The following is a 21607-nucleotide window of genomic DNA, read 5'->3' as shown; positions in this document are numbered from 1 at the left end:
AAATGGCTAGAGATTTAAATTTGACTGGTTTCTGTGTTCCAGGGAAACCTGGGGTCATTTGTATTGAAGGAGCTGATACTGATTGCAAAGAATGGTGGAGAGTTATTAAATCAATGTGTTGGAAAAAAATTGTGATACGGAAAACAGAAATATTTGAACCATATGAACAAACTGACCAACAAAAGTTTAGTACATTTGAAGAAATATGTTTTAAAAATTCATCATCACGGTTTAACAAACATGCAGATATGAGTGGGCTATCCAGATATATGGAAGAATGTGGTCTGACGCAGGCGTTTCATGATGTGCTTGGACTATCTAATGACAGTTAATTAGATCAAATTATACTCAATTATTTAATTGTAATAAATCAAATTAATTGTTGTCTTTAAACATCTTTATCTTAAAAGAATCTAGAGGTGTATTACATTAAATAGAATTAATTGTTAGTTAAAATTATATCAAATTATTTTACTATTATTTTTTAGTTACTGGGTATAAAAGTTCTTTTAATATATGTTTATTGAATTAGCAACCCACATTTCTATTGATGTTCTTTGAAGAAAAGAGTTGTGTATATTTGTTTGTTCTATATGCTTTTACATCATAAGTCGGAGAGTAAATGAGACAGCTCCAATGTCAGTTTGGATATTTTAGGAGCAATAGCAACGATACGTTGTAGTAATATGAATTATAGATTTTCTGCCGACCTTGAAAATCCAGTACCTTGAACAAAGTTTGAGGGAAAAGCTATTCAGTGTAATGGCAACACTTATATTAAGCAAATAGGTGGTGGAAAGCGCGGGAACTTTGAGGCGGGAAATTCATTTTTTCTACAGTCTTTTGATATTAAAAAATTTATAGAGTTAATTAAATCCTAGCCCCGTTTTTGTGCGATAAAAATGGGTGCTGACAGTGGCGGCACCCAAAACAAAAAAGGGATGAGAAATTCTCCTGCTAAACCACCACCAAATAAAAGGAAGAAAGAAGCTACTTTACCACTACCACATGAAGAGGAAAATTCAGATAAAGATGAGGACCCTACATTTTATGCGCCTTATTTAAAACCTAATTATATAAGGAGTTATCAAGAAAATTCACCAAACACAACATTTACTGTATTTATACAAAGCATTAAAGAAGAGGTTAAATTTGGTAATAAAAGTCCAGTTTACTTAAATAATTTATTCAGTAGATATGTAAAAGGAGTCAAGGAATTGAGACGAGTAAATGCACTAAAATATGCCGTAATATTTGACAATGCAAAAAATGCAAATTCACTATTACGTGATTCAACCTTTTAAATGTTCAAGAATTAAAAGCATTCATCCCCGCATCGACAACTGAATGTACTGGTGTTGTAAAGTTTGTTCCCACTGATCTCAGTAACAAACATTTATTTAATAAATTATCTTCTCAACAGGAAATACTTTCAGTGAGGCGATTTATGAAACGGTCCGATAGTGGAATGATTCCACTTCAGACTGTCTCTATAACATTTGCAGGTAACACTTTGCCAGAATATGTAACGTACGAGCTATGTAAATTTAAAGTCGAACCATATATAAAACCTGTAATGCAATGTTATAAGTGCATGAAATTTGGACACACTACAAAGTTCTGTAAACGAGATATGGTTTGCTCAATTTGTACAGAAGGTCATAATTATAAAGAATGTACTAATGTTGAGAATCCTATCTGTGTAAATTGTAAAGGAAACCATACCGCAGTTTCCAGACTTTGTCCAGTTAAAATTCAAAAAATACTTGAAAATAAAGAAAAAATTATAAACAAAAACAGTACCCTAAGTTCACATTTTCCTAATCTGAACTCGAGTTTTGCTAAAGCAGCTCAAAGTTACACACCTAAGAGAAAAGAGAAAGATTTTATTTCAGAAGTTATCAATAACGATTTAATTTTAACAGCTTTAGTACAAACATTAACTTCCCTTTCAAAAAAAGACACTAACTTACCTGTTAATACTTCTACAATCAAAGAAGTATTTCTTAAAAACATCAATCTATAATGGATCAGAAGGTTATTATAGATTCCTTAAATATTGTACAACATAATATACAAAGTTTAAGACCAAAGCTTCCTTTAGTCAGAGAGTTAGTTGCTAAACATAATATTGACATCTTGATTTTAAATGAAACTTGGTTAAAAAATACAGATACAGTAAATATTAGAGGTTATAAAGTATATCGTTGGGATCACAATGTAAACAAAGGTCATGGCGGTGTTGCCGTCTTTTATAAAGAATTTTTAAAATGTTCTAATGTTACCACCCAATCAAATGATAAAATTCAAACTGTTGCAATTAAAGTTGAAATAAATTCTGGGTTCTTAAATATTTTAGGATGTTATTGTCCTCCTCGAAGAGGGCGATTCCCTGTTACATTATTAAAAAATATTATTCTTTCTCTTTCTTCTCCGGTATTAGTCATGGGTGATATGAATGCACATCACACTATATTTGGATGTCAAAGTAATCAAATTAGAGGAACACAGATCTACGACATGCTAGACGAGATAAATTTATGTGTTTTAAATACTGGTGAAAGTACCACATTAAATCGTCCGAATCAAGCCCCATCTGCTATTGATGTAGCTTTTGCTTCTCCTGTCATTGCTGGTTTATGCGATTGGTCTGTTTTGTCAGATGATACTTTGGGCAGCTATCATTTTCCAACTTTAGTTAATTTATACATAACACCACAAATTTATGAATATGTGGAACATTTATATATAAAAAAGTAGACTGGAGCTCTTATTCAGATTCATCTTATAAATGTCTAAATAATTTTGGTTCAATAACAAATCCTATATTAGCATACGAACAATTTTGCACAATAATTAATAATTTAAAAGTTGAATATATATCAGTTATTAAACCTAAGTCGAATTGTGTTAAAAGTCATATACCTGTACCCTGGTGGAATCAAAAATGCATCGAAGCTGTAAATAGAAGTAGATTTGCTTTGTATAATTATAAAAAATATCCTTCAATAGAAAATTATATTGTATACAAAAAAATTGATGCAGAAAAGAAACTAATTATTAAAGAACAAAAAAGAAGTAGTTGGATTGAATTATGTTCCAGTTTTAATAGACATACCAGTATAGGAAAAATTTGGAATTTTGTTAAAAGATTTAATCGTATAAGACGGAAAAATGTAGTAGGTGATGATTCTTGGGTAAATGATTTTTTAAATAAAGTTGCCACTAATAAAGAAACTGAAAACGTTGAAAATATAAATGGATATTTTAAAATGAATGATTTAAACACACATTTAATAAAACCATTTACCTTTGAAGAGTTTATTCTTGCTTTGAACAATAGAAAAGATACTACTCCGGGACTTGATGACATACCATATTTACTTATTAAAAATCTTCATGTTAATTGTAAAATGAAATTACTTGAAATATATAACAATTTATGGGAACATAATTTAATACCCGACTCTTGGAAAACTCTAGCAATTATACCTGTTTTAAAACCTGAAAAAGATCCGTCTTTAGCTGAATCATACAGACCGATTGCTTTGTCATCTTGTGTGGGAAAGATTTTTGAAAATATGGTTAAAAATAGATTAGAAATGTACGCAGAAACTAGAAATATTATACCTACATTACAATATGGTTTTTGTAAAGGAAAAAGTGCAATAGATAGTCTTCTAAAATTTACAGGTGATATTAAAAATGCTATGCTATGTAACTTACCTCTTATTAGTGTTTTTTTAGATGTACAAGGAGCATTTGACAATGTAGATCTATCAACTCTCGTTCAAATTCTTAATTCATACAACATACCAGGTAAATTTTCAGAATGGTTATTTAAATTATTTTATGGAAGAACAGTTTTTGTTCGATATAATAATAAGCTTTATGGTCTGAAATTAGCATTTAAAGGTGTAATGCAAGGCTCGACATTGTCTCCCCTCATATATTTACTATATACTGCGGAAATTCACCGATTTGTAAATTTGAAAAATGTAAATATATTGCAATATGCAGATGATATTGTTATGTATTCTTCTAGAGAAAATATTTTACAAATACAAATTGACCTAAATCTAAGACTTAGAGAACTGTACAAATATTATAAAACTAAATTGAAACTGGATATTAATCCCTATAAAAGTTCAGTTATGGTCTTTAATAGATGTAATTCTTTGTACAATCTAAATATTAATTATATAAACAATGTAAACATAAATATAGTCAATGAAAAAACATTTTTAGGAATAGTTTTTGATAGCAAAATGTCATTTTCATCTCATGTTACAAAAATATTGAATAAAATGGATAAAAGTGTCAATATTTTGAGATACTTAGCTGGTGTTAGTTGGGGTATGGATCCCAAGTTACTAAATATGTTGTATAAGTCCATTGTTAGAAGTCATTATGATTATGGTCTGTTTATTTATGGAAATTGCATAAACTATACTCAATTAAGAAAAATAGAGGTAGTACAAAATAAGGGTCTTAGAATCATAACAGGAGCAATGAAAAAACGTTAAACTTGGCGGGCGCGTTTTTTCTTTTGATTTAAATTTTATACATATTTTTCATTATTTAGTGATTGTGATACTGTATTTAGTTCTTTAATATATTATTTAGTTTGTTTATTGTAGTTAGTATAAATAGTTAGCTGTTTTATTGGTAAGTTTTTCGTTTTTTCATTTCTATGGACGATCCCCCCGACCCGGGGGGATTTGTCCCTCCGGCTTCTAACTATGTTACAATTTCATGCGAATCGGGTATGGAAACCGATACGTCTTGTTCAAACCGATCGATAAAACGCAGTCGGTTACAAAGATTTTGTAAAAGTTGTAATAAACGGAGAAGAAAAAATTCTTCAGATAAAATTACAGATTGCCACTGTACAGATGACATAAATGATGGCATTGAAATACAAAAACCTCTCACGGAAGTGATTTTCACTCCACAATCTGTAAATTTAGATCCCCCTCATCCATCCACATCTAAAGAAACAAATGAAAATAATAATATTTCTGAACCAGTAGCAAGGAAAATGTATGAACCCACAGACCATGCCCCATACTTAGTTCATGTAGTAAGACAAGAAAAGTCTCCAAATGACGGTACTACACTTCACCCTGTGACATTTGGTAAATTCCTCAAAAAACAGTATTTTAAAAACATTATTAATGGAAGTGTAAAACGCATTGGACGAAATAAAATTGCATTATCTTTCTCAGTTTACCATGATGCTAATACATTCATTAATCATAACAGTTTAAATGATTACAAATTACAGGCTTTTATACCAACATTTAATATTACACGTATGGGTCTGGTACGAGGTGTTCCGAGTGATTGGAGTCCAGATGAAATATTACAAAATATTTCTGTTCCTATCGGTTGTGGCAATATACTTAAAGTAAGACGGCTAAATTACAAAGTTGTTGTTGATGGCTCTCCCACTTGGAAACCTTCTCAGACAGTAGTAGTCACATTTGATGGTCAGGTACTACCAAAAAGAATATTCATGTGTTATAATGCATTACCAGTGGAATTATACACTTATCCAACTATACAATGTTTCAATTGCTGTCGTTATGGTCACACTAAAATTCAATGCAGGTCAAAGCCACGTTGTTTTAAATGTGGTCAAAATCATACAGGAGAAACATGTGATGTTGAAGATGCTTTTTGCTGTTTATGTTCAGGAAATCATTTTTCTACTAGCAAATCTTGTCCAGAATTCAATAGACAAAAACAAATAAAGTTATATATGGCTGAAAATTGTATTTCATATGCTGAGGCCTCAAAATTGCACCCTGCTGTTACAAAGTCTTTTGCTGAAGTCCTTTCCACGCCATCAGCACATGGAACATCATTCAGCACTTTAAAAAATATATCTGAATCAAAAACTTATAATGATACTGCTTTTAAACAATCTTATAAAAAAACCGTATTCTTAAAACCTAAATCTCCTCATCCATCCTATGTTGGGTATGATAAAGTTGCCCATGAGAATATTATAAAAGATTTTAATATGCCCTCCCCTTCTAATGGCTGTGCGCTTAACAGTCAGTATAAAAATGAAAGTCAATCTAATATTAAAGAAGTTATTATTTCATTAATCAACTTACTTGTAAGTTCTAATATAATACCGTCCCACGTTGCCCCATTTATAGAAATATTCAAAAATCTACTCCATAATGGATCAAGTAGTCCAATGGAATTGCAGAAGTGTACTTAGCAAAAAAAGTGATTTAATTCATTTAATCAATAAATATCAACAACCACTTGTTATTGCACTAACTGAAACTTGGCTTAAACCTGATTATAATTTCAAATTATCAGAATACTCTTGTATTCGAGATGATAGGCCAGATGGGTATGGTGGGGCTGCCTTACTCATCAATAAAGCTACTCATTTTTCTTCTATTTCTTTACCTCTTTTTGACAAAAACAATATTTCTATGGTTGCTGCTGTTGTCAGCGATATTTGTTTAGTCTCCCTTTATATACCTCGTCCTTCCTCTTCAATTATTGCATATTTAAATGAGTTATTTTCAATTCTTCCTAAACCTTTTTTAATTATGGGTGATTTCAATTGCCATCATCAAGCTTGGGGCAGCTCCTATTCTAATTACCATGGTGAGCAATTGTTAGGCCTTCTTGATTCCCATAATCTGTGTGTTTTAAATGACCCAGTACCTACTCGTATTACTGCTCCCACTGAAAGAAATAGTGCTGTAGATCTCTCTATTTGTTCTTCCAATTTATCTTCCTCTCTATCATGGTCTATCCTTTCATCTGCATATGGGAGTGACCATTTTCCTATTATCATTTCATTACCAATTCATAAAAAACATCCTCGAAAAAGAAATTATTTTTACAAACATAAGTTAAATAATAATAATAATTGGGATAAATTCCAAATTGGTGTACAAAATAAATTATCATCTCTCCCTCCTATTACTTCTGGTAATGGATCGGACTGTTCTGAAGCCCTCAGCAAAATTTTGATACAAGTCGCTGATGAAGTTTTTCCTGTAAACAAACATAATAATAATAAAATTCCTTCTCCACCTTGGTGGGACCATGAATGTACTACAGCTATTAAATCCAGGAAACTGGCAGAAAGATTATATTGTAATGATATGAGTTCAGAAAACTTCACCAATCTATCTGCCCTACTAGCCTCCACCCGGAAACTTTTAAAGAAAAAGAAGTCAGAAGGATGGAAACGTTTCTGTTCTTCTATTTCGCCTCATACTCATCCTTCCCTTGTATGGCGTAATATAAAAAGATACAGATCTGCTTTCCAAGATTCTCCTTTTTTTACATTATCAGAGACTACAGCTAACGAGTTTCTAGATCGTTTAGCACCACCCTACGTATCTCATATGGATCCCATAACGCGGCCACTTTCCACCAATAAAAATATAAACTCTTCAGCTCTTGACAGTCCTTTTACATTTACGGAACTTAAAACCGTTCTGTCTCATACGAAAGATTCATCTCCAGGAAATGACCACATTCCATATTCATTTTTAGCGAATATTAATGATGAATGTATGTTGTATTACCTTAATCTCATAAATTCAGTAATGTTAACTGGGAATATTCCGTCGTCATGGAAACATCACACGGTATTGCCAGTTAAAAAACCCAACAAACCTTCCGATGACAGTAGTTCATATCGTCCTATAGCTCTTTCCACAGTTCTTTTAAAAATTGCTGAAAATTTAGTAAAAACTCGTTTAGAGTGGTATGTCGAAAGTAAAAAACTATTAGCTGAAAGTCAGTATGGGTTTAGAAGGGGTAAAAGTACATTAGATGGAATCAGTCTGTTCGTTTCAGATATACGTTTGGCATTCTCTAAAAATCAGTCGGTAGTTTCAGTTTTCTTAGATATTAACTCTGCGTATGACAATGTCAATATTAACATATTATGGAAAAAGCTTTGCGATTTGAATGTTCCTCCCATACTTTCTAACTTTATTATTAATATTTTGACGGAAAGATCCATTAGCGTTATATTGTCTGATTCTAATATTTTGTCTCGAGTTGTATGGAAGGGTCTCCCGCAGGGATCACCACTCAGTCCTCTTTTATATAACATCTATACATACGACTTAGAGTCATATGTAAATCAAAACAGTGAGAAAGTCGTTGTACTTCAATATGCGGATGATTTATTGATGTATTTTATTGATCATTCTGTTCAAAAAGCGTGTTCTTTAATTTCCACTTCTTTAGAAAAATTAAAATTTTGGATGGATTGTAACGGTCTTGAATTGTCTGCGGCTAAGAGTGCAGTTGTTCTGTTTTCTAGAATGCGAGTTCCACCCCCTATAAATATCTGTTACAATAATCAGTGTATCCCAGTAAAGACAAAAATAAAATTTTTAGGCATAATTCTCGATTCTAAATTATCTGGTTTACCACATTGTGAATACGTTTCAGCTAAATGTGAACGACTTCTTAATATTCTAAGATGCCTTACGGGTGTGTGGTGGGGATCCCATCCATTTCAATTAAAACTAATATATAATGCTCTCATAAGGAGTGTTATGGATTATGGTACATTTATTTTGGAACCTGCTAATGCTACAGCCCTAAAAAAATTGGATAATATTCAAGCTAAAGCTCTAAGGATTATATTGGGCGCCATGAAATCTAGTCCCATTAATGCGATGCAAGTAGAATGTTGTGATCCTCCATTGTATTTAAGGCGTCAGTATTTATCTGATAAATTTTTATTTCGTATTTTACAGTTTTCTAATCATCCTCTGATCCCTAAATTGCAATCGCTCTCTGATCTTGTTTCTTCGTCATCCTATTGGTCTCATAAATCTCTACCTTGCTTAGTAAAAAGTTACAGAACTTTTACTGCCATCCGAGCTCCCACTCATCGATCTCCCTGTCTTCCATTATTTAGTTCAGCATATGAATCTTTAACTTTTACCCCTGATGTTCATTTTGATATTAACATAGAAAAAGAACATCCTAATGTAAATGCAATGTTTAATCAAGTAGTAAACTCTAAATGGGAAAGCCATCATCAAATTTATTGTGACGCATCGAAACACTCACATACAGGAAATGTTGGTGTAGGAATTTACCACTCACAATATCATATAATTCAGAAAATTAAATTTCCACCAGAGACCTCTGTTTTTACTGGTGAATGCTATGGAATTTTTAAAGCAGTAGAATATATTAAAATTTTTAATCTTAAGCAAACTGTTATATTTACGGACTCTAAAAGTGCTCTTCAAGCTCTAATTAAATGTCCATTCAAATCATCTAAACAGTATCCTCTAATTTTTGATATCCGAGATATGTTGAATAGCATTCGTCTCAAAGGACATATTGTATCTTTTGTTTGGATTCCGGGTCACTGTGGCATTCGGGGCAACGAAAAAGCAGATTTGCTTGCGAATGAAGCTATATTATCTGGAGATCTATTTCCTTATAAAAACTTTTGCCATGATCTGACTGCCTTGTCTAAGTCTTGTCTTCATGATTCATGGAGTCAAGATTGGACAATAAGTAGCAAAATTAAAGGGAAACAGTACTGTTTAGTCCAACCGTTTATAGCTCTTAAACCGTGGTTTTTCAAATTACATCTTGATAAAAGATCAACTAGTGTTTTGATTCGTATGCGAATTGGTCATGTTTGCAGCCCTGAACATTTAACAAAACTACGTATAAAAGACAATAATATCTGTGAATGTGGAGAAGATGTGGGTGATCTAAATCATATTGTGTTTTCCTGCTCCTCTTACGATCGTTCTTCATTTATAGAGACACTCATCTCATTAGAAATTCCTTTTCCTTCATCCTTTGTATGCCTATTAGCTCATCCTAATCCTATAATTTATAAATCTCTTGCGTCTTTTATTTCCCATAATAACATTAAACTTTAAAACCCATGATCACTAATTCCGAGTATATTCAAAATTTAACCCGTTCCTTTCCATTATCCCGTCTCGTTTCCTGTTTTTAGTGGCATAATAGGCAACACTAGCCTCTTGCCAAAGAAGAGAAAAAAAAAAAAAAAAAAAGGAGCAATGTGTTCGACTCCTATTAATTCTTTAGAAATTGAATCTGGCATTCCTCCAATTCATGTAAGACTTAATTATTTGATGGAAAAATATTATTTAAAAATTTTTGCAAATAATACACTGAGTAATATATTAAAAAATAATAAAATTATACAAATTGATAATGAACTATTAAATGAATTTGTTAATATGTATCAATGTGATAAATGGTCTTACGGTTCACTGGATGTTCAAACTACAAAACCTACAATAGTACAGGAGAGAGTGATGGATAATAATGAATTTATAATATACACCCAAACATATAAACCTGATTACAGAAAAATATTTACTGATGGATCGAAATCTGAAGACTCTACTAAAGCGGCATATTTTGACTCCTTTACTAAAACTGGACAATGCTATGTACTAGATCAACATTCATCGGTTTTCACTGCGGAAGCATATGCAATTTTTAAAGCTTTGAAATATGTACAAGACATAGAAAATTCAAGACGATTTCTAATAATAACGGATTCTCTAAGTGTATTGACATCCTTAGATAATTATAAAATAAGCTACAAAGATAATTTATACATTTACTTAATAAGAGAAATTTTATATGACATGAAATTGTACAAAGTTATAGAGTTCATGTGGGTTCCATCTCATGCTGGTATTACTGGAAATGAAGTTGTAGACAGAATGATGAAGATTAATGAACTGGATTGTCATTTGGATTTATCGCCAGTGCCAATAACTGACTACAATGCATTAATTAACAGAAGGATGTTTAGTAATTGGAATAGAAAATGGGCAGAAACCAAAATGATAAAAGGAAAATGGTATGCTGATATACAGAAAGAAATTTTTGGAAAACCATGGTATTTCAAATTACAAGAACCATCTAGAAGATACATTACAACGATTAATAGAATTCGTATGGGACATGGGCAGTTTCCGGCTCATTTGCATAGAATAAAATTGAGATCTTCTTCAAATTGTGACTACTGTACAGCAGAAAATGCCGATCTACAACATATTATAATGGAATGTCCAGCATTTGGTTTGCAGAGACTTATTTTGATAGATGGCTTAATAAGTTTATATAATAAAAAAGAAGTACCCCGCCTCTTGCTATCTATCCTACAAAATACAGAAAGTTATCCATTTTTATACGAGTTTATACACAATACAATAAGAACGCTATAGATTATAATGCTAAAGATATAGTTAAATGTAATTGTTTGGCTGAAAGGAGATTTCCAAGGCCGTAAAATACTTAATAAAAAAAAAAAAAAAGCAAATAGGTTTATTGGCACAACTGTTTTTGCTGAGAATGAATTATTATTACAATAATCGACTAATTATTGCTAACCGAGGTTAAGATCAATAGCTATAAGGTTTAGTTAATCGATTATTTAAAATATAATAATCGATTGAAAACAATACTTTCATTATCGATATTTTTTTGCATCTCTAGATGACATTGACTGGATGGGTGACAGTTGGAGGATGGGTAGTGATTTTTCAATAACCTGAAAAAAAGTATATTTATACAACTTAACAATTTAGATTATAAGATTATTACGATTATAACGGAGTTGAGTTGATATTTGAACATTTCCAATAAACAAACTCAAACGAAGAAGTGACTCTGGGGCCACAAAATATAATAAATTCATAAAAATGGCTTCTCCTCTTGAACAGTTTGTAAACAATGTTCGAACTTTGTCAGCGTCAGGTAAAAATGATTTTACATTTAAAATTTTTGAATTGAAACATATATTAATCCGTTTTTACATTTACAGGTAGTTTTCGTGAGTTATGTGATATAATTGGAAAATCCGATGAGGTCTTACAGCGTAACAGTGCCCACCTCAATACCGTTTTGGAGACACTTGATATTCAACAGCATTCATTAGGAGTTCTAGCTGTTTTAGTGGCGAAGTTCTCTCTGCCGCAGGTTTGTACTCAATTGTTATAATGGTTGAATGTGTAGTTGTTGTTCACCCACCTGGGTTAAAAATGATAGTTTGGGGGATGATTTCAATGGACAATAATAAGATAAGATTGTAGTTTATTTTGACCATCATGATGAATAAACTAGTAGTTTAGCAATGCGTTCTAGGCGCAATCACATGAATGGTGACCTGATGGACTACATGTCTAGAATTGAGGCTTTAATCACAATAAATAACAATTAGCTTTCCACTGGTTTAAACTTAATGACATTCAGGCTTACTTTGGCACTAAATGAAGGGATAAAAAATTAATTTAAGCAAGTTTGATAATGTGATGTTCATAGTGCTGTTCACATATCTGATTACAATAGTTACAACTTACCAGCTTTTTTGATATTACAACTACAAAAAAAAAATTAATTTACATTTAATTGTGAATATTTCAGGGCACAAATGATATTGATAGAACAATAATGTTCCAACAAGTTCAGGACTTCATAAACAATTGTAATGGCGAGCAAGTACGGTTTTCACCAGACTTATGTGAGTAAAAAAAACTTAACATTTTAGTATTTGTTTTGCATGTGAAATTTATATTACATTTTGTTTACATTTCCAGATGCCAATCTGTGCCATCTTTTGACTGACCATCTGGTAGAAATTAAACAACCCATCAGAGGAATAGAAATATTAAAAAAAGCTATTAGGAAAATACAATTGTTTGATTCTCAACTAACATCGATTCATGCAGATATCTGCCAGCTATGTCTACTCTCAAAATGTATGAAGCCAGCTATAGAATTTCTAGATACAGATGTTACAGGAATTGGATCTGAGGTAAAGCTAATACATTTGACTAGTTTTTTTAATTATGAGATCTTTATCTGTTTCTGTCTACAGAGTAACAAAATACAAATATTGTTTGCAATTATATTCCAAATGCTTCAAATATATTTATGAATGTAAATAAATGTTTGTTTAATTTATAAATTTTTTTTAGTTGGGTGGAAATAATGATTCTAAACATTTTCTTTTGTATTACTACTATGGAGGAATGATTTATACGGCCATGAAGAATTATGATAGAGCTTTGTACTTCTTTGAAGTTGTGGTAACTGTTCCTGCTATGGTGGTGTCACACATTATGCTAGAAGCTTATAAAAAGTATATTTTGGTGTCTTTCATTCTTCACGGAAAGGTAATTCATTTTATTTAATAAATTGATAAAAGCATTATATTAATCTATTAAGTTATAAGGAAAAAAAGAATATCTTTCTGAATTAAAGCAACAGGCTGGTTTAATGTTAATTACCAATCTCTTCCGAATGCTAAAACTGAATAAAAGTAACATATACTAGGAATAAATTCTAGGATTTCATGTAGAACATTTTAGAGTGACATACATCAACATATGTTTATCATTTCAGATTTTACCCATGCCCAAATATGTGTCCCAAGTAGTATGCCGATTTTTAAAACCGCTATCTGTTGCTTATCATGAACTGGCTACATCTCAGCATGCGGCTATAAAGCACAGAGAGTCTTTTGTCAGAGATAAGAATATGGGATTGGTTAATCAGGTAAGTGAATAAACTGGTAATATTTCTTATAAACCTTTACATTGGAGGGTAAAATAGTTCCTTACAAACATTCGCTACAGATGAGGATATCAATTTTTATATTGGACATTACATTGGCTACATGGCTGGTTGTACCCACACATCTAAAATACTAATGCATATAAAATTAGGAGAAACCATTTATACTTAAATTGCAACTCTTTGTAAACCTCAATACAGCTGATAAAAAATAAAAATGAAAAATAATATAATACTATAAATTTTAGTAAACAAAAATTCCAACTAAAGATTTCTGATAGTTCAGAAATATTTATTTGGACTCGTGTCAGGCGGTTCCCACAGTTGGTCGTGGGTCTTTTTTCAAATGGAAAGATATGTAATTTATCAATAGATTTATTTTGACTTTTATTTAATTACATTGACAGCAAAGATTATTAATTATTTTGCGCAAGCACACATAAAGATATGGTTTCATGTAATACTTTGGATTCATGCCAATAGCATATCTTTTATATAATATCGGTGTCATATCTCTAGCAGGAATTTTCGTACACTATATAAATAATCAAACAATTACGCTCATAAAGAAAAAAATGCTTTTTATAATATTTACTTTTAATGTAGGCCATGTATTTTATGTTTAGGTTTTGAGTTCTATGTATAAGAAGAATATTCAGCGGCTTACCAAGACATTTTTGACTCTTTCATTGAGTGATGTTGCATCTCGTGTACAATTGTCTGGTCCAGCTCAAGCAGAATCCTACATCCTCAACATGGTATGATATTAAATTTTATATTAATAACAAGTTACAATATGTGTTAGTAAGGTTCTGTACTAGTGACGAAGAGGCGGCATGATACTAATTTTGTGAAATTGCGACTTTTTATAAATAGTAATTTAGAAAACAAATATCATTCTAGGACTCACCAGCTCAAAATTTATTCATATTGACTTAGACTGATTATACAGCTTTTGCATATATTGCACTGATAATCCTTAGTAATCAGGGTCTAACTAACATTATTTTAAGTAAAATAATAATAAATGTAATTAAATATACTTTCTTTGTGTGAATAATTTTATTTCAACTCTTGTTTTTAGATTGAAGAAGGTGAAATATATGCAATGATCAATCAGAAAGATGGTATGGTTGTATTTCTGGATAGCCCTGAGAAATATGCCTCCCCTGAGACATTGTGTGTATTGGAACAACAAATGGCAGCCTGTACAAAACTACATCAGTATATTCAGGAGATGGATGAACAGATCCAAGTTAATCCACAGGTATGAATAATAATTCTTGATATTACAGAAGGTTGGCCAGATAATATTTACATAAATATCATGAGTAGAAATATTAACAATAATATTCAAAGTAATTCAAGTAAATTACTTTTTATATAATAATAAGTATATTAAATGATGATCATATGTTAAATATTTGTATTAATTTATTATTTCAGTATGTTAAGAAATCTGCTGGAAGCCATGATGAGGACATACCAGCCACGAGTCAGAATTCTAAAACAACGTATTCAATGTAATTTATTATTTTCATTAAAAATATGTATTAAGCTTCTGTATTTTTAAGCTTTTATAGGTCCATTAAAACATTGTACATAAATGAAATAATTTTTTATCAACCTTCCCAAATAAAGTTATATAATTCCATATTTAAAATTTACATTATAACAAGAATGAACATGTTTATAACAAATATTTAAGTCTATAACGCTTCATGTACAGCTTCTGTGAAAGCAGTCATGCTTTCTAATGGAGTCTGTGGTGTGATTCCATGACCTAAATTGGCTATGTATCTGTGTTTTCCAAACTTCTGAACCATGTTAATTGTTAGCTTTTTTATTTCTTCCTGCAAATAAAAAAACACGGAATACTATCTCTTACAGGCCCACGCAAAAGAGGAAGAATCCTAGAGGTATTTTTCATGATATTGAGATCATCATCGACTAATGGTTTATGTACCTTCATTTAGACCCCTGAGGCCGTGAATTCGTGAATTCGAATCTGAATCTGATACCAGAAAAACTTCGTATGTCAATTTACATTTCTGACTGCGGTTATGGAAACAATGATGAGAATGCTGAATTTATCTCGAAGACACTGTAGTATCGCCCCATGCCATGTTGGATTCGAATTGTGTATATTTGAATCCAATATTGCACAGGTGAAAATAGAGTGATGTTAATCAAGTGCCTAGTGTACAATACCTATGTCTACTCCAACTGGTCTATCAGTGAAGATCTAACTTATCCATACTATGTTGCTGACGCAATGGAGATATTTATCCTCTGAATAAAATCTTTCTTAGCATTATGATGCCAACTTATATTCACTTTTAGATATAGATTATTTACCGGAGTTTTATAAAGGTCCTGAGGATCTAGGTTGCCTTGTAATGTGATATTTTCGCCAACAATTTCTCTTGCCTTCTTGGGGTCCACTGTCCAATCCAATCCAAGAGTTTCATAACCAAATTGAGCCTGTATGTCTAAAGAATGTCCAGCGCCTTTAGCAAAAAGTGTCTGTAACAATAATTAGAAAATTAGGAAAGGTACCGAGTTTGAATGTTATTTATTCTCACATTAAATATGGTACTTTATATCTATCTGTATCTATCTAAAAACAGGAAAAGTCGCCTGTAAATCAGTCGCTTTCAATATAGTTAATGCAACCTAGAAAATACAGTTTCATGCTCATAATTTTTTTCCAGTCACATTAATATTTATATATAATTATATTTTGGAATGAAATATAATCGGAAATATCGAATTGTGAAAAAAGTACTGTATATAAAGCATACGTAATTTTGAGAATCGTATCTTTAGAGGTATTGACACAAATATTTGTATTCATGAGTATGATTGTTTGTATCATAATTTGATTGATGTGAAAAAAAAAGTTATAATTATGTATTAGTATAAGTTCTCTAGTAAGTACCTATAACACAAGCTTTAGCTAGCTTAACTTGGGTCTAGATGGCGCTGTTTGAATTGACCTGAGATTATTATTATTACTATAGATAAAGAAAGGTAATACCATAGGAACTTGTTGTAATTTTTTCTCATCAAGTTTATTTCGAACACCATCCCTGATATTTTTTAAATAAGTCGCTGATACTTCTGCAAATTGGTCCCTTGTTAGGTGATCTGCGCTGGATTCAAATACTTGCAATAATTGTGCTCCACTGGCAACCTACTTTCCAATAAAGGTGTAAGCATGAGATATAAATTCACAATATAATGCCACAAACATGATATACATTTTTTTAAATATGATTAAAGTTGTAAGGACTACAGTTAGTACATTTTACCTGCATTACTAAATAGTCTATTATTACACGTGTCAAAAGACTGAGTAAATTATGTACATCTTTTGGATACTTTTCTAACCATTCCTTTGTTTTAGACATAGTTTTGCTTCCACCACCTTCAATCATATAACCCATCAGAGTGAACTGCAAAAGAAAAAATATATAGTATGGATACTAATTCACTCCTTCACTATCAGTCCAGATCAGCTCTATTCTCTTGGTGGCATCCATTATTTCTCCAGGGCAAAAAGTAATATTTCACCAAAAACTATAAAATGACAACTGTATATACTAAGTATTTGTAATATAGCTAGGAAGAGTGAGAGTTCACTATGATGTCAAGCCAAATGAGGAGAGAACAATAAGAAAACATATTTTATAAATATGAGGCATTAACTTACAGGAGCTCCAGTAAAACCAATTAGTGGTACTTGGCCATCAATTTTATGTCTAGTCAAATTGATAGCATCACCAACATACAGCAACCTGGATACTGCCCCTTCTTCTTGTAACTGATTTATTTCTGAGGGGTCATTCAGTGGTTTGGGAAATACTGGACCCTGGAATTATTGACATAAATGATGGGTATTATGTTTATAGATTTTGTTATATTATACATTACATATATTACAAATATATATTAGATAAGATTAATCAAAATATTATCAACAATTAAAGATTATTAATCATGATCAAAGATCAACAATCTAATACTAAGCACAAAATAAATGAACATAAGAAATGTTTAAATAATAGACACTTAACATTATGGTGAGAATTGTTTCATGAGGAAAGGACAAGTGAGTCATAATTCAATGTACATTGTAAGTGTATAGTTTCATAATAATATTATTATGTCTGAAAGACTCCTTGAAAGAAATGTGTCATTAATATATAGGTATACCTTGTTTACTGTTGCTATATGACTGAACTAAGATTATAATTAAATTAATACTCCAGTACATACATAATAATAAATAATAAGAAAAATATTTATAAAATTGTGATTTGAGTATGAATTTGTAAGTAAATTAGATTCTTTTCTTAATACATGATAATGTGAGACAATCTGTAAAAATATTTTAGATTATTTAGTCAGTATTATTTGTATTATTATTTCTGTTATTACGAATATGTGTCTTTATTAATATATTGTATCTTTAAAATAATGGTATTGGCATCTACTTACAACTCCAGCATGCATTTCAACTGTCATGCCTAAAGCCTGTGGTATTACAAGAATATCACTGAATATAATGGATGCATCAAGGTGTTTATATCTTCTCAGTGGCTGCAATGTCACCTCACATGCCAATTCAGGTGTTCGGCAGACAGTGAAGAAATCATGTTTAGCTCGAACCTCCTGAAATTCAGGCAAGTATCTGCCAGCTTGCCGCATCACCCAAACAGGAACTTTGTCCACTTCTTTTCCAAGTGCTGCTCGTAATAATCTATCATTTTTTAATTCAGGAAAGTTCTGGAAGAATAATTTGAAAAGTTATTATAAAATGATACAACAATAACTACTTTTTTTTATTAAAACTAATATCATTTAGAGTGTTAAATGTGATCAATATAATGTTCAGTTAAAAAAAATTAAGTTTTACATAATTATTAAAAAAAATAAGTGTTATATAGTAACAAACATTCACATTTACTCCTAAATAAATTAGCATTTAGTATTTATACTGGCAGGCATTTTTATAAAAAAAATACTATTTACATATAAATGCTTATATTGAATGGATTATTAATATCATTATAACGTTTAACATATCTTGTATAGCATTTGAATAATAGAAATCAATTATTATTTGTGTCATAATACTTAACATAATTGTAGATATAATCTGTTTCATAATGTAATTAGTACAACTCTCCCACATACATAACTGACTGATTAATGTAGAACACATTCTACAATGATATGTAAAAAGTAATAATTTTCATATAATATTACCTTATCTTTTAAGTTCATATTAGCAGTATTGTTTATTTTTTTTATTTTAAATCTTTTACCAATTACTATTTATAAAGATCTTTATAACAAGTATATTTCTTTAATAACAAAATGAGTACTACCGGTTTTTAATAAATTATATAAACTAATTAATGATAAAAATTTAATATATAAAACAACAAAATAATCATATATTTTGAAATAGAATTAATAATAAAATACAGTATTTAGGAATTTATAGCACACACAATGATATAAATACAAATAAAAATAGTTTAAAACTTTAAAATAGGTTCTTAATACTGTCAATGTCAATAACGTTGCTGTCATATTTGACTTTGACAACAGAAGCGGTGGAACATTCGACAATTTAGTGAATGGCAACTTTTGTAGAATTACACCAAGTAGAATTTAATCAACTGTGATTAGATCCTCGTATTGCTTTATCTCTGATTCGGTTACGAGATTTCTTTGGTATGAGGTACAAGAACATCATCTGAGAGATATTGACTTAGTTTATAAGTTAAAGTATGACTACAGAAAGAAGATGCTGCTAATGTGTCAGAAATCCAAGATTAATATCTTGACCTAACTTCATGCTCATCTTATCATCCTACACTGGTTCCCCGCCAACGTAAACCGCTAGGGCAGGCGATTGCACTAGTCTATTATCATCCATTAAAAAAGCATAGTGGCTAATTCCTGGTGAATACCTCACGATGCATGGATTATTGGTCTGATTTTATGGTTTAGCATCCACTGGTGGCTTGCCAGCGTATGCCATTACATTTTAATTATCGTTTATATAAAAAATCTGACTTCTCATTTTTCTTGCTACTTTGTCGCATTATTTTTATGAGAGTCTCATACATATTATTCTCGTAATGACTACTACATTAGTCTCATAATGAGACTAAAGTAGGTAGTAGATATATGTCTATATTTTTCGTTAGGCTTGATAGGAGACAATATAAATGTCGATATTAAGTAATTTATCAGAATAAATATGTAGCTATATCACTACTACATTAATATGATTTATTTATCAATGTGATCTATTGTAACATGGCTAAAGTTATTTTGCTGAAACTGCAACTAAGTAAATAAGATTTAGGATCTTTGTGTGTTAATCTAATAAAAATAGAAAACATGCGGTATGGGAAGTTTTAAATACACAAAGTTTGCGAGAGGTTTCATCTACCTGCTCGCGCTTCTATCAAAACTTTAAAAAAATTAAATTGAGAGGGGTTCACATTTTTTTATGTAAGAATGCAAGCGACACAAGGCGACCTTTCTTATTATGGCATTTTTTGTATCAAACCTTTATTCTACTTTCCTATAAAGTTTATTTGCTGATAAAGAAAAGTGATGTAGCTTGTTTTGGATCAAACACTTTTATAACAGGGATTTTAATCTCATAAAATTAGATTACGTTTTTCTTATGAAATATGTAGGTAAATTAGGCGTAGTTTAATGCTTGATATATAAATGGTAGGTAATGGTACCTAATTTATTAAATGTACATTACCTACTCACAGGCATATCTGAATATTCCTTATGTATTAGTATGCATAATAAGCTTAACGAATTAATCAGAAAATAAGTTAAAATAAATTTTACTTAAAAACAAGCATCGAATCAAAAATCAAGTTGCGTCGCTGTTCTCTGCAGTTGCATAGTATTGCAGGTGACTCGGTGTGGGTCACAGCCACAGGTGCTGTTGTGACTTGTGCATTCTTTGTGCAAAGCCGTGGGACCGCCAGCTATAGATATGTTTACTCATATGTGGCATAAATATGAAAGACTCATAATTTTTATATTTAAAATTTACTAATTTAAATATACCAGTTATTAATGGAATTATGGGCGCCATTTTTTATAAGTATACCTAAATGGTGACGAGTCACCTGATGGCAAGTTATCTATATAAATGAATATCTACAATATTACTGTTACTAGTAGGTAATGTAGGTAGGTACCTACTCCGATGTACACAAAGCAATATGATTAATTCTTGGTAGGTAAATTTGCTAGGACTAGCTAATTAGTTTGATATCGTAGTTAGTCATTCAGCTATCTCTTGCCGCATAGAACAAATAGGGTAATTAATTAAATATTCGCAATTCAAATAATTCAAGACAGACATTGAAAGGAATTGGTCCAATTGGCGTTGGTGGTGAATATAAACTGCAGCAGTTTGAGTATTAGTCTCAATGGCCAATTTATAGTCTTTCTTTAATGTAACTACCTAATACCCACTTATGACATGTTCATATTTCGGAGATCGTACATTAAGGTTAGAAAGAAAGAAACAAGCCTACCGCGTTGACTCACCGCCAAATTTGGTTGTTTATCGATTTTTTCTATTACCGGAGATCTAATCAGAAATTTCAATACTTAGACTGTTTTGTTATAAACCACTAGGATATAGCAACTAAGAAGGACTCTTACAGATTCATTTGTCAATAAATACAATGCAGTATTATTTTGCTGTGTGTCTGTCTGTAACAGTGTCAATGTTTATGTCGAATTGAGATTAAGGATACGAAAAAAGCAATAAATCTTACAGGTTTGTAATTATAAGACTTCCGAGTTAACATTAGTCAATCCTAATAATATTGTGGGAATCTGTTATTCGAAGAACAAAAGAAAAAACAACAAAAAGTAACAAAAGATTACACGCAATAATTTAGTAGGTCCCGTTATACCGAAAAAAGTTCTATTTTGTAGCAAAAAA

At 30.9% G+C, this 21607-nt stretch overlaps 2 protein-coding genes across 2 annotated transcripts; one reads left to right on the top strand and one right to left on the bottom strand.

Moving 5' to 3' along the window:
* Window positions 1-411: 411 nt before the first annotated feature.
* LOC131853154 (COP9 signalosome complex subunit 3) lies at window positions 412-15899 on the top strand. Its single transcript, XM_059203976.1, has 11 exons — window positions 412-789; window positions 11345-11778; window positions 11846-12000; window positions 12445-12541; window positions 12618-12835; window positions 12999-13196; window positions 13426-13578; window positions 14223-14354; window positions 14681-14863; window positions 15043-15119; window positions 15487-15899. Exons 2-11 carry the CDS (start codon window positions 11724-11726, stop codon window positions 15548-15550), a joined length of 1332 nt encoding a protein of 443 aa, XP_059059959.1. The 5' UTR covers window positions 412-789; window positions 11345-11723; the 3' UTR covers window positions 15551-15899.
* Window positions 15141-19054, bottom strand: LOC131853155 (uroporphyrinogen decarboxylase). Its single transcript, XM_059203977.1, has 7 exons — window positions 18871-19054; window positions 18100-18387; window positions 17312-17470; window positions 16911-17054; window positions 16637-16792; window positions 15955-16122; window positions 15141-15449 (listed from the first exon to the last, which is right to left on the bottom strand). The coding sequence occupies exons 1-7, from the start codon at window positions 18886-18888 to the stop codon at window positions 15306-15308; spliced, it is 1077 nt and encodes a 358-aa protein (XP_059059960.1). The 5' UTR covers window positions 18889-19054; the 3' UTR covers window positions 15141-15305.
* Window positions 19055-21607: the final 2553 nt, after the last annotated feature.

The sequence above is a fragment of the Achroia grisella genome, unplaced genomic scaffold, assembly GCF_030625045.1.
Source record: "Achroia grisella isolate CSIRO2021 unplaced genomic scaffold, CSIRO_AGI_Agris_v1 utg900, whole genome shotgun sequence".
Classification (NCBI taxonomy): Eukaryota; Metazoa; Arthropoda; class Insecta; order Lepidoptera; family Pyralidae; genus Achroia; species Achroia grisella.
This window is presented reverse-complemented; position numbering and strand designations above follow the sequence as displayed.

Excerpts from the sequence above, each read along its gene's own strand:
- LOC131853154 (XM_059203976.1), top strand. The coding sequence starts at position 11,724 with ATGGCTTCTCCTCTTGAACAGTTTGTAAACAATGTTCGAACTTTGTCA. Across the intron at positions 12,001-12,444 it reads CGAAGTTCTCTCTGCCGCAG|GGCACAAATGATATTGATAG; the intron begins GTTTGTACTCAA and ends TGAATATTTCAG. Across the intron at positions 12,836-12,998 it reads TTACAGGAATTGGATCTGAG|TTGGGTGGAAATAATGATTC; the intron begins GTAAAGCTAATA and ends AATTTTTTTTAG.
- LOC131853155 (XM_059203977.1), bottom strand. Across the intron at positions 17,471-18,099 it reads TTGAAATGCATGCTGGAGTT|GGTCCAGTATTTCCCAAACC; the intron begins GTAAGTAGATGC and ends CAATAATTCCAG. Across the intron at positions 16,793-16,910 it reads TAGACTATTTAGTAATGCAG|GTTGCCAGTGGAGCACAATT; the intron begins GTAAAATGTACT and ends ATTGGAAAGTAG.